The 12,256-nt window shown below is 37.5% G+C and overlaps 1 protein-coding gene across 1 annotated transcript in view; it reads right to left on the bottom strand.

Annotated features, from left to right (window-relative positions):
• The window catches only part of ap3b1a (adaptor related protein complex 3 subunit beta 1a), a 314,446-nt gene that overhangs the window by 23,698 nt on the left and 278,492 nt on the right, over window positions 1-12,256 (bottom strand). The window contains exon 26 of the mRNA XM_072547465.1: window positions 3,531-3,669. Within this exon, the coding sequence (XP_072403566.1) occupies window positions 3,531-3,669 (139 nt within the window). The remainder of the gene's footprint in view (window positions 1-3,530; window positions 3,670-12,256) is intronic.

Here is a 12,256-nt window from a genome sequence, read left to right as displayed (position 1 = left end):
GGGCCTGTTCTGCGCTGTATTGGTCTACATTCTATGATAAATTGCCTGTTGAAGTTGCAAAATGTGATCACCTCTTTCCACTGCAAGATGATGGGTAAAAGTCAGCTATGATGGGCAACATTGGAACCCTTTGAGATCAGCAGTGAGGTCAAACGGAGTTGTATTCTAGCACTGATGCGCTTTAGAAATTCTTCTTTTTACTGCTGTCACATTACTTCAGGTCAATAGATAATGTCTATTTACACACCATGACTGACAGAAAGCTGTGCAGCCTTGCTCAACTGAGGTCAAAGACAAAAGGTGTGCCACATCCTCATTAGAGGGCAAGGGCTTGGCTGACAATGTCAGCTTCAAGACAAACCTGCAATGGCAAAAGGCAGGCTTCCTTACGTGTATAAAGAGTTTGGTTTGGTTACTGCATTAGGAAGATGAGAGCCATGGTCCAGCATGTTTCCATACTGCCATCCATCAGCATTAATAATGTGGAGGCAGGGATTTGTTGAAGGCATCACATATCTAGGCCACTATAGGTAGCAATCTTTCACTTGATGCTGAAATCAACACATCTCCAAAAGCGAAACTTTCGGCCCAAGCTGAATAGGAATGTGGAACAGCAGTTACCTGGCTGAGAATATGGAACTGCGCATTCTCAAACATACTCTCCACTCCTCAGACTGGACAGGGTCAACAACTCCGATATCCTAGAATGTACTAATTCATTAGTAAGCCAATGGCCCCTGTTGGCTCATACTACATTAACTGAATGGATACCAGCTATATACACAATGATCTCCTGTATGGCGAACTGGGTATGGGTCACAACCTCCTTAGTATCCATGCCTCTTCTAGAAGGATAACTGCAAGTGAATTATGAAAATGGCATACACTGACAACTGGAGACAGTCACTGTGATATCGCAAGGCTAATTGATTTGGAAGGGCATTGGTAGGTGAGCAGTGATGAAAAATTGGGTCTAGAACAAATGAAGGTCACCGAATCATGCACCTTCTCAGATGACAGTCTTCCTCCGCAATACACGTGGACAGTGCAAAATGCCAAATTCCTGAGTTGTACTAGGTGATGCTCAGAGCTGACCATTATGGTGTGAACTGGCATATTAGGAGATTGAATGCTGCTATAAAAAAATGTGCTCAATGAATCACCAATTTACACCTCCATCTGCATATAGTTAAACATGGTACTAGTCATTCCTGATGAAGGGCTTTTGCCCAAAATGTCGATTTTCCTGCTCCTTGGATGCTGCCTGACCTGCTGTGCTTTTCCAGCAGTACACTAATTCAGATTATAGATAACACAATTGATATACAATAAACAGAACTATTACTTTTACTTAAACCTGTTCAGGCATATTTATGGCAGATAGGATTTGAACCTAGATTTTTGACTCAAAAGAACCATTTCTATACATCCAAATCTTTCCTCAGTATTAATATTTGCATTGCTGATACACATCACACAGTTGGTGTATCTCCTGTCATAAATGTTTTAAGTTCATAAAGTGAGATCAATGATCACAAAATAAAAGTGGATACATCATAGGCAGGACTGTTTTTTTAAGGGCAGACAGCAGGACACAATGTTCAGTTCAAATAAAACTACACAAGTACATTACTTTATTGACATCTTCCACACATGCTCCAAGTCTTTGAAATTCATGTTGTTATCTTTATACAGTTGTAAACTTGATGGGAAATAATTTTCCCATTCTGCACTAAAGTGGAAACTCCCATTATGATACATTCACCTTGTCAGAGGTGTCATCTGGTTGCGCATCCAAAATGGACATTTTTTATGACACAAAAGACAACAAGTACCAACCATTTATTTAGTTCCAAAAGCCATTACTATATTTGATCTTGTCTGCATTCATCATCCACACCTGCAGTAAGGGTCACATAAACACGATTCTGAACTCTAATCAATTCAACGTTTCAAAAATTTGAAGATGGAAGTGAAAGGTTCGAAAAAGGCTCTCTTTGTACACATCTGTCTTACCTTATTGCTCCTCTGTAGTTCCAACAATTGAAGGCACAACATGTTAACGAGAGGAAAAACAATGCAGAGTTTGACCGGAGTAGTAGTTAGTGTGGGCATGACCGAATCAGTGAGAAGCTGCTCTTGCCAGTCACAGGTCCTGTCTTCCTATACTTACTGGTTCCCAGCCTTCTGCTCTTGCCATTTCTCTGGAAACAGAATCTGCGACTGAAAGAGTGGCATGTAGAGGATGGAACCAGTAGGTGGATATCAAGGAAGATACCCCAGGGACCTTATTATTGTTGCTGGTAGCAGAATAAATGAACTCTCTTAAGTATTGAAAGTGAGTTTCGGGAGTAGGCAATGCCGCAATAAAATGACAATGAAATGACATGGGAAAAGCAGAGGAGGACTTGCGACTGATGAAGGAAAGAAAAAGTGGGCCTGGATCAAACAGGGACATGTGAGGAATCTAAATTTAAAATTAGAATTAAACACACTGCCTTTTGCCAGAATCCTACATTAAATGTTGATCATTGTCCTAATCTAGTTAAATGAAAATGTTTCTTATTTATCTCCACAGAAGCTGGATATCAACTGAATTCTAGGATCTACAGGGAAAACCTAACCACATGAAGTTAGAACTCCTACAGGTGTGGAAACTGGCCTTTTGGCCCATCAAGTTTGCACTGACCCTCCAAAGAATATCCCACCCAATACCAGCCAACCAACCTATCTCAGTGACTCTGCATTCATCTAGCCTACATAAAAACTCAAAGAACTGCAAATGCTGTAAATCAGACAAAATCAAATTGCTGGAAAAGCACAGGTCTGGCAGCACCTGTGATGAGAAATCAGTGTTAATGTTTTGGGTCCAGTGACCCTTCCACAGAACAGCTGGGGCTGTTTTCCCTGGAGGCTTATGAAGTCATGAGGGGCAATGGATAGGATAAATAGACAAAGTCTCTTCCCTGTGGTGGGGGGAGTCCAGAACTAGAGGGCATAGGTTTAGGGTGAGAGGGTAAAGATATAAAAGGGACCTAAGACTCTAACATTCATGATACATTAGTTGCTTTTAAGAAAAAGTACAACTGTAATTTTGTATGTTGTTTTGTCAAATTTGAGTAACAGTTTTAACCTGATTTTAATTTAATTGTATGTTGTGTCACACCCAGCACATGATTAAATACTTTAGCAACAAGAGATTAGTACCTATGTTTGTGATCACCCATCCAGGCTAGCTAAGCCGAATGAGTTAAGTAGTTTAAAAAAATACAAAAAGCCAAAGCAATTTAAACAATTTAGGGAGCTCAAATTGAGTACAGATGTTTACATGTTCATAAAATACCTATGGTGTACTGTCATAGTTTGCCTCATGTGAATCTTTCAACTGAGGCAAGCCTCCAACTCTCTCACTCACTATCTCAATGCATTCCAAATGAGAAAATTCCACCATACATTCACAGAATGATTATACCACAAATCCAGTGTTTTCAGAAATCATATTAAATAATAAATTGAAAAGTCTGAGTTACCTGTGTATATTATCTTGGCCAGAAGGCACAACCCCAACATTAGCCATGTTTACCACCTTATGCACAATTGCCTGGCTGGAGGAATTCTGTGGAGACCCTGTGATTGCTGTAGAATTTTCATTCATTCCTGTCAGTTTTCCTGCAAGTGTACAATTTGTACGGTTAGATAAACTGACAGTTCAAACATTACCACTATATTGATATCAATATTACATAAAACTATTTTCTCAGAACAAATTTACAAATCACAATGAACCGCACTGAATTTCAGATCAAATTAAAGATTTCTCCATTTATTTCTAATATTCCGTTTTAAACATTGAAAGAATATTTTGAACCACAAACAGCATATAAAAGCTAATTCTGAATAGTTATTTTTTACAATGAGGAATTGCACAGTTCCTGATGTACAACTCATTTTACGTACCAGAGGTCATCAATAATCAGAGAAACTGATTAGTCACTATACAAGGTACAACCAGGAATTGCTATTTGGCACAGAAATGTTTGTATGATAACAGCAATGCATGTTTGAGCAATTGAAACTGACTAAATTATTCCATGTCAAATTTAACTTTATTTCACAGAGAAGATTAAAAAAAACTTACTGAATATGCAAAAATAATTATTTAGTATGAATCACTGCACTTTATGGGGTCTGATTCATTTACCCAGTGCAAAGATATACCCATCAAATCAATACAGCGAAAATCGTGTGCAACACTAATGTAGGTCAGTGTAACAATTCTTGTTTTATCACCTTTAGACATTACATATCAAGTGGATGAAATAAGTATCAAATGAAGATGGTTGTGTTTTCAGTACTGGTTTCTCATCTGCCCCCACCTTACATTTTTGGACCAATCAATTGTCTCATTATAAACTGGATCCTGTTCCCGATTCTTGTTTGAGGAGTCAAGTGGTTTAGACTCTATTCAGAATGGAATTTTTAAAAACCTGAAAATAAGCAGTTGATTAGGAAAGATACTTAAAAAATTAAACTTGCGGGGGGGGGAAGAGGGAAGAAGTCTTATTTAACTGATGCATAAATGTTCACATAATGCTTTCCATCAAAAGAGATTTAAAATTCTATATTTTACTTTCATGTACACAGCCTTGTATAATAAAGAAAGAGTCTGAAGCATGTGAACCAATCAGGCACCACGGGCCATAAATACAGAACACACGACGACTGGCAGTGAAATAGGATTTTTATCTCCATGTGAGAGTTATGGTGCATCTCATGAGTGGAAATAAAAATCCACATTTCATTGCTCTCCATATATTCCATTTTAAATACTTGTATGATCTTATAACAAATTTTAATATACATTAAGTTAGTTTTAATGAGGACCATTACAAGCATGGATGTAAGCTTCAATTTTTCCTATTAGGACATGATGCGACCTGACACCTTGTGTGCCACCTGCCATTGTAATGTTCTTGTGTGAGAATTTGGTTCAAGTTTATTAAACTATCCTGGCCCAGATACTCCACATTCTATCAATAAATTATCAAGTGGAAATAAATAATTTGAACAGATTCTAAAGCACAACACTTCAAAATTTCTGCTTGAATATGAATAACTTAAGCTAAGTCATATGAATCTGCTGAGATTGATAAAAAAGGTATTCACCACAAATAACTGATATGCTTTTAACTAATGTTGTATTGCACGAGTAATTTTAAAAAATACGTAGAGTTCTACGCAAATTAGAGAAGCAATTGTTAGACACAAAATTCCAGGGGGAAGTGAAGACTGCAGGTGCAGGAGATTCAGAGCTGAAAAGTGTAGTGCTGGAAAGACACAGCAGGCCAGACAGCATCCGAGGAGCAGGAGAGTTGACGTGGGGATGGGAGAGGGAGATGGGGAAGGGGGCTGAGATAAATATAGGAGGTTGGGGATGGGGATGGGGATGAGGCTGGGGCTGCTCCTGGGAAGGCGATAGGTAGGTGCAGGTAAGGGGTGATGATGATAGGTTGGTGGGAAAAGAGGAGCGAATAGGTAGGAAGGAAGATAAACAGTTAGTACAGATCAAGATGGTGGTGCAGAGTTGGAGGGTTGGATCTGGGATAAGGTAGGGAGAGGGGAGATTTGGAAACTAGTGAAGGGGGAGGTGTGGGCACAGCTTTTACACCTCTTGCAGTGACAAGAGAAGGTGTTGGGTGTGGAGAGTGGGTTGGTTGGAGCTTGGATCGAATAAGGGAATCACAGGGGGAATGGTCTCTGCAGAATGTGGATAATGCAGATAATGGTGGGGAGGGAAATATCGCTAATGGTGGGGTCTGATTGTAGGTGATGAATATGGCAGAGGATAAAATTCCATGTTAAATTCTCATGGTGTCTCTTACATAAAAACAAACCTAGCAGGTTAATCTAAGGTATTGCAACTCACAGGATGAGAACCAAAAAATGTCACTGATGACATTTCCAGAGGATTAAAATTTGTATGAAATGGTGGAAATCTTGATTTAAATCTAAATCTACTGCTCTTTAATAATTAGTTTAGAATATCCATTTAGATACTGCACACCGAAATTGATGTTACTAATCAGTCTTTTCTATTAAATGGAATTCTAATTTTTTCTAGATTGCTCATGGGGGTCATGTGTTTGTGTTAACAGACAGAGATTTGGTTTGTAGCTTTAGAATTAACAAAATTGCAAGGATCTAAAATGAAGCACGATATAGAAAAGTAAACAATTAAGAATCTTGAGTGCAGTTCATAGTATGTTGAGTTGATGCGAGAGCCTTCTTTATGTTCACTACCTACCTGCATACCCCTAAGTTCTGTGTTGTATGGGTGACTCTCAGCATAACCAACACATTTGCAACCACTAACACTACGTGTTAACGCCCTAGCCAGCATTTTTCTGTCTCTCAACTTATTATCAATCTGCATTTGCCTACCCCTTTTTTTTAAAGACTCCTCCCCCCTCCCCACACTTTCTCCATGTACACCATTCACTTCTTTCCTTCACAATTTCCCCCTGTTCAGTTCTGACAAAGGGTCACAGGACTCAAAACCTTCTCCTTACAAATACTGCCAGATCTGATGGGTTTCTATAGCATTTTGTGTTTTTGTTACAGATTTCCAGCATCTGCAGTTGTTTGCTTTGAATTGTTGAGTAAATACCATATTTAGAGTGTATTGTAGAGTGTCTAAACACAATTTATGATAAATGGGCTCTAAATATGGTAAGAGTTCGAAATGCTGCAACAATGATTAAAATACCAGCATTGGTTTAACTACACTGAGATTCAGGGCATTATTATACCCACCCAAAAAGTTAACAGAGAATTAAAAAAGGCAGCAAATCATACACCCACACACTTTCTCAACTGCAGAAAGTGATCAAAGAAAACAAAGATTAAAGTTCAGCTGACATAATAGTGAAGCTATATGGTTGTGAGACACATTAGTTTGAAAAAAAGGTTCATAGGCTGCTTTCAACCAGACAAAGCAAAGTTCACTAGTTGCAGGCAAGCTAGGCATAAGGTTGTTGCAAAGCTCTGTACTCATTCATGATTTAAACTACCTCCATCGAGCTCTATTCAACAGCAAATGGTGAATAAATTAATGTAACCATGTTTATCTTAAAAGCCTGCTCCCTCAGCATGTAATTAAAGGAAATGTTGCACAAAGCCTGTACTTTTGTCAACCTCCTGTAAATGGAAAGATGGATAGCACTCAGACAAGTGAATGCAATGCTTCATATTTAACCTTAACACTCTTGTCATTAACAGTTTGCCTAACTTGTTCTTTAAAAGACAAGGTACTGCTCCATTGAAGTAAAATTAAAAATCAACTATACCATGCTTTTCAGAACAGAAGATTCATTATCTTCAGCTAATGTATTGGCATAAAACACAGTAACATCCTATCAAGTGAGGCGCACATTCAATCTGCCTTTTACTCGTGCTGTTTTATTGTTATAGGCAATTTGTACCACTCAGCATGACAGTGTAAACTGAATCAAGATTAATTTACATGCAAAAGAACACTTAAGAGGAGCAGCATGGTAAGCAAATGTATTGTCTTGATTGCTGAGGTGGAAAAGAACCTGGAAAGAAAAAGTGCACTATAATTAAGGAGCATCAAATGTGACTGCTTTAGAATAGCTTGATGCTGTAAAACGTAAGTATATGTTGGCTTACTTAGGAACATAAGAAACAGGGGCGGTAGGCCATTTGGCCGTTAGAAGCTGCTCTACTGTTCAGGAAGATGATGGTGAATCTTCTACCTCAACCCTCACTTCTCTGTCTTTTGTCCACAGTCCTTGGTTTTCCATCAAATTCAATAGATTTTGGATATTGTTTTGAATAAACTATGGCTAGGCTTCTCTACACCAAACAACTGTGGATGCTCAAAGATTCACAAGCTTTTGATGAAGAAATTTCTTGTCACATTTGGTTGATTCCTTATTGTATGATCATGACTCCTAGTTCTTAGCTCCCTAACCAGGAAAAACCATCCTCACTGATACAAACGTAAAATACTGCAGATGCTGGAAGCCTGAAATAAAAACAGAAAAATGCTCAAAAAAGTGTTTGTACATTAGACAGCATCCAGAGAGAGAGAGAGAGAGGAGAGAGAGAGAGAGAGAGACTGAACAACTAAATAACAAAGTAATGTACCTACAGATATGACCAAGTTTTGCATAGAGTCTTATCTTTCAGGCTATACTAAAGCTAAATTAGCCTTACACCAACTAAATTAGGTAGATGTAAAACTGTTTCAAACTTGCTGAAATTATCAGTAGAATAAAAAGGAGTTTTGCTTTTAACCTGCCTTACAAGGTAGTCTTGGCTTGGCTCCTTACAGAAGTGATAATTCAGGTATTTATTATCCCAGCTCTTTACTATCTTGCAAATTTGTGCTAAGTTACTTGGAATTAGTTTCCTACTGAGATGTTACTAATGCATTAAAAGCAGACAGTTAAGTAGAAACTGGAAGCAAAAACAGAAACGAAAACTGGAATTAATCAGTTGGGCAACATCTGGGAAAGAATAACAGTTCATGCTTCAGATCATTTGCCAGTTTTCAGTATCAGAAAAAGGTTTGAGTTGTAACAGGTCTTGTGCAGAGAAAAAAGGTGGTTTTGGGCAGTTAGGAGGGAGAAACAATAAGGAAGAAGGCGGTTTGTGGGGGGGGGGGGGGGGGGGAGAAACGGCAGGAGAAATTAAGTGACAGAAGGGACAAGACAAAAAAAAAGGTCTGAAAGGAAGTACATAAACTGAATGGATTTGTAAATGGAAACAATAGTTGATCAAAGAAAATAGAAAAATGGTTGATTTGAAATTATTGAACTCAATGCTGAATTAGAAAGGCTCAAATTTAAAGATGAGAATGCAGTTCCCTGGGATTCATTCAGTGTGTAGGAGGAAGAAATCAGGTTGCGAATAAATGGAGAATTAAAATAGCAAACAATTGGATTCACAGGGTTATACTTGCAGTTGGGAACAGAGGTCATCAGCAAAGTGATAATCAGATTGATATCTGATCAACCCAGTGTGGAGAAGGCTGTGTTGCAGACAGTGCTAGAGACTAAATTTTATGCAGTACAAATGGTTACATCACATGAACCAGTGTTTGGGGCCCTGGATGGCAGAAATTGTGGTATTGAGAGGGCAAAGATTATAGTTCCTGCAGGTGCATTGTAGGTGCAAAGGAAAAGCAAGGTAGAAGTGTGGACTAGCCTGTAGCAATGGGAGGAAGTATGAATTAGATTAAATAAGATTTTAAAAAGTTAAAGTTTAATGACTGTACACAATTCAAAAGAGTATACATGTAACTCCGCTCTTGATGGCCATATTCATCTTGAAATATTAACTCTGCTTGCATATCTGTCTCCATAGGCCAATAACGTCCACATCCCACGAATAAATGAGAGATGTGCTAGACCTACCAAATATTCCCAGCATGCAAATAAAGTGCAAGAAATATTCAGCAGGTCTGGCAGCACCTGTGATAAAACAGTTAAAGTTCAATATAATTCTTTGAAACTGTATTTTCAGCACTTCATACTATTTTTATCCTCTATTTTTGCCATGCCTCACCAGATTGGTCAATTTCTTGTTGCAACATTTCCATCTGAAACAAAATTTTCAAAATAATCAAACTGGAAATGGTCTTCAACCCACTTATTGCTGGGAAACATACAAAATTATCTTCAAAATGATTGACAATTAGAATACTAATTCATGCCTATAACTGATTGCCCTATAAAAATGTGTTGTCAGGTGTTATGTTATTATGCACAACATCCAAACGTTGCTACTGCTTTACTCAAAATATAGGCGAAGCATTAAATTATTAATTTCCACCCATTGACAATTACTGCTCGACTGTTAGTGTCCAATAGAAAGACCAATTACACACAGTATTTTTGAGCTCCTGACAATGTAGCTAACTAATAATTCTTTGTCAAGCAGACTACTTTGAGTGTACCAAAGGCCTTAATGTGTTGCAATTTTTGCCCTGACAGATAGGAATTGTATCAACCCTCAATTTCAAATACAGACATTTTAAGTACTATTCACCAAAGCATTTAAACTAATTTTCTAAATTATATAAGATAAGTTGAGATGTAAATAGTGTGAAATGTGAAGCAAGAGAATTATTTCAGATGGCCTGAAAGTAAAGGTAACGTATTAATCTCTCAAAATAACTTATTTTTCAATATCAAACATATGGAGAAATCATAATTTTAAGTGATCTTCTGCTATTCCATAATTACAATATTGTCCATGGTATCCTCTAATTACTAGTACATTAAGAGGAGTAGTATTCAATGGAAAGGTATGCAGTATGAAAATGTGTACCGAAGAACAGCTGCGATTTCCATTTACTGGATCTAATAAGTCCACATAATTTAGAAAATTATAGTTTTTGGCCTCTGTATTACGACTTTTCTTATTTACCTGAAACAAATGAAGAAAATTCACTGGAGCCACAAGTGTAATGCAACTGAATCTTGATAAACAAAACTAATTTGCCAATAAACGTTATGGTTGGTTCACAATGTCTCGATGTGTAATGAGAGAGAATGAGAATGGTAAACCTGAATATCCTGTTTCAATCTAGCTTTTATTTATTCAGAGTAACCTTTTATATTGTGGCATTATTTTAGTTCGTTTTCTAACTTGGTGCCAGGATTGTATAATTAGACAGTGCACAAATAGGATCAGGGCACAGAAGTGCTAATATAACAAAACAATTGCTAAAGGCAATCTTCCAAAAGCAGAAAGAAAAGATCAATTTATCAACAGCACGCTTTCATGTTTGAAATCCCGGCGTGGTGCTTTACTGAAAGATTGACTTCTACTCAGTGGAACTCAATGCATTAGGAATATTGCATAAAAACATAACTTTTGAAAAAACCTTATTCAGAGTAACCTTTCTGGTCGATTAAACATAGCACATAGCTGCCACATTTACTCACAAAAAGAATCAACAACTATAGAAGGAAAATAGCGAAAGAAAAAAGAATTTTGGCAACAACTCCATTGAGGTTCACTTTAATTCCCAGCGAGCACTTCTTCTATGAATTGATGGTTCTGTTTGACTAATCAGGAAAGTGGCTCACTTACAACAAAAGCAAACAAAATGTAACCAAAACCTCAGTGCACAGGAAAAGCAATCTGCAGCTGCAACATTTTCCTGCATTTGTAAAGCAGATCAAAAACAAAGCTAAAAGATAGTGGTTTATAACAGATTCTAGCCAGGCACGCACTCACCTGTCATTGCAGAAGTACTGTAAGACAGAGACATGCTTTTGTCAGCAGAATAAGAGGAGCAAGAAAGGCAATATTAGTAAGACAGTTTGTTAGATATCCTCTTCCCAATGTAATTTCATTTCAGTTCTAGACTTTTGCATATTAAGAGCTTAAATAGAATTCATATGACCGCACAATCAAAATTTTATGTAAACAAACTGTAAATGGTGGAAAATATGCATCACCTGCAGTTAAACCAACATTCTTGGGAAAAAAACAATTTTTGAACACATTTCAGAATGAGCTCACTCTGACATCTGGTGCAGGAAACAGACTACACTTTTAAAATTTAGATATGATTTGTTTTAACTGTAAGAGAATTGCAGTGAAAATAAATCAAAGCAATGCACTTATAGCTTTTCTGCACAATCTCTGAAAGGTTGCAGAATAGCCTGAAGCTGCATTAATAAATTCGGTTACTAAATCCAAGCAGCAAAATAAATCCAGTCTTTCCTCTCCATTTCATTTTGTATTATCCGTCTGCATTCATGCTATCTTACACTCAGGAGGGTCCAGTATGCAGACATCTTTGTGGACATATCTAATGCTGCTCCTTCATTGAAATGGGCCAACTTGGCCCCCAGGGGAAAATGTACAAACTCTCGATGATCAGTCAGACGAACTGAATCTGTCACTTTTAGGAAAGAGATCTTCTAGAATTTCAGCTGTCAAGCCAACTTATCCATGTGAACTTAACTGTTCCAAATGGATATGCTGCCTTCCTCTCACCTCACCAACTGGATCACAGTGAAATACAACATAAGCTCATCCAAAAGGCAAATGGATGCATGAAACCTGGCTCTCATTACATGTGTACACATATACCTGTACAGTATTAGCAAGTTGCCAATTCACAATGATAGATGTGATCCACCATCACACGAAGTAATTTAATAGGGTTACATAATAACATTTTTCATTTTAAACATTTGCTTACATCAAATTC

Source organism: Chiloscyllium punctatum, chromosome 2 (assembly GCF_047496795.1).
Source record: "Chiloscyllium punctatum isolate Juve2018m chromosome 2, sChiPun1.3, whole genome shotgun sequence".
Lineage (NCBI taxonomy): Eukaryota > Metazoa > Chordata > Chondrichthyes > Orectolobiformes > Hemiscylliidae > Chiloscyllium > Chiloscyllium punctatum.
This window is presented reverse-complemented; position numbering and strand designations above follow the sequence as displayed.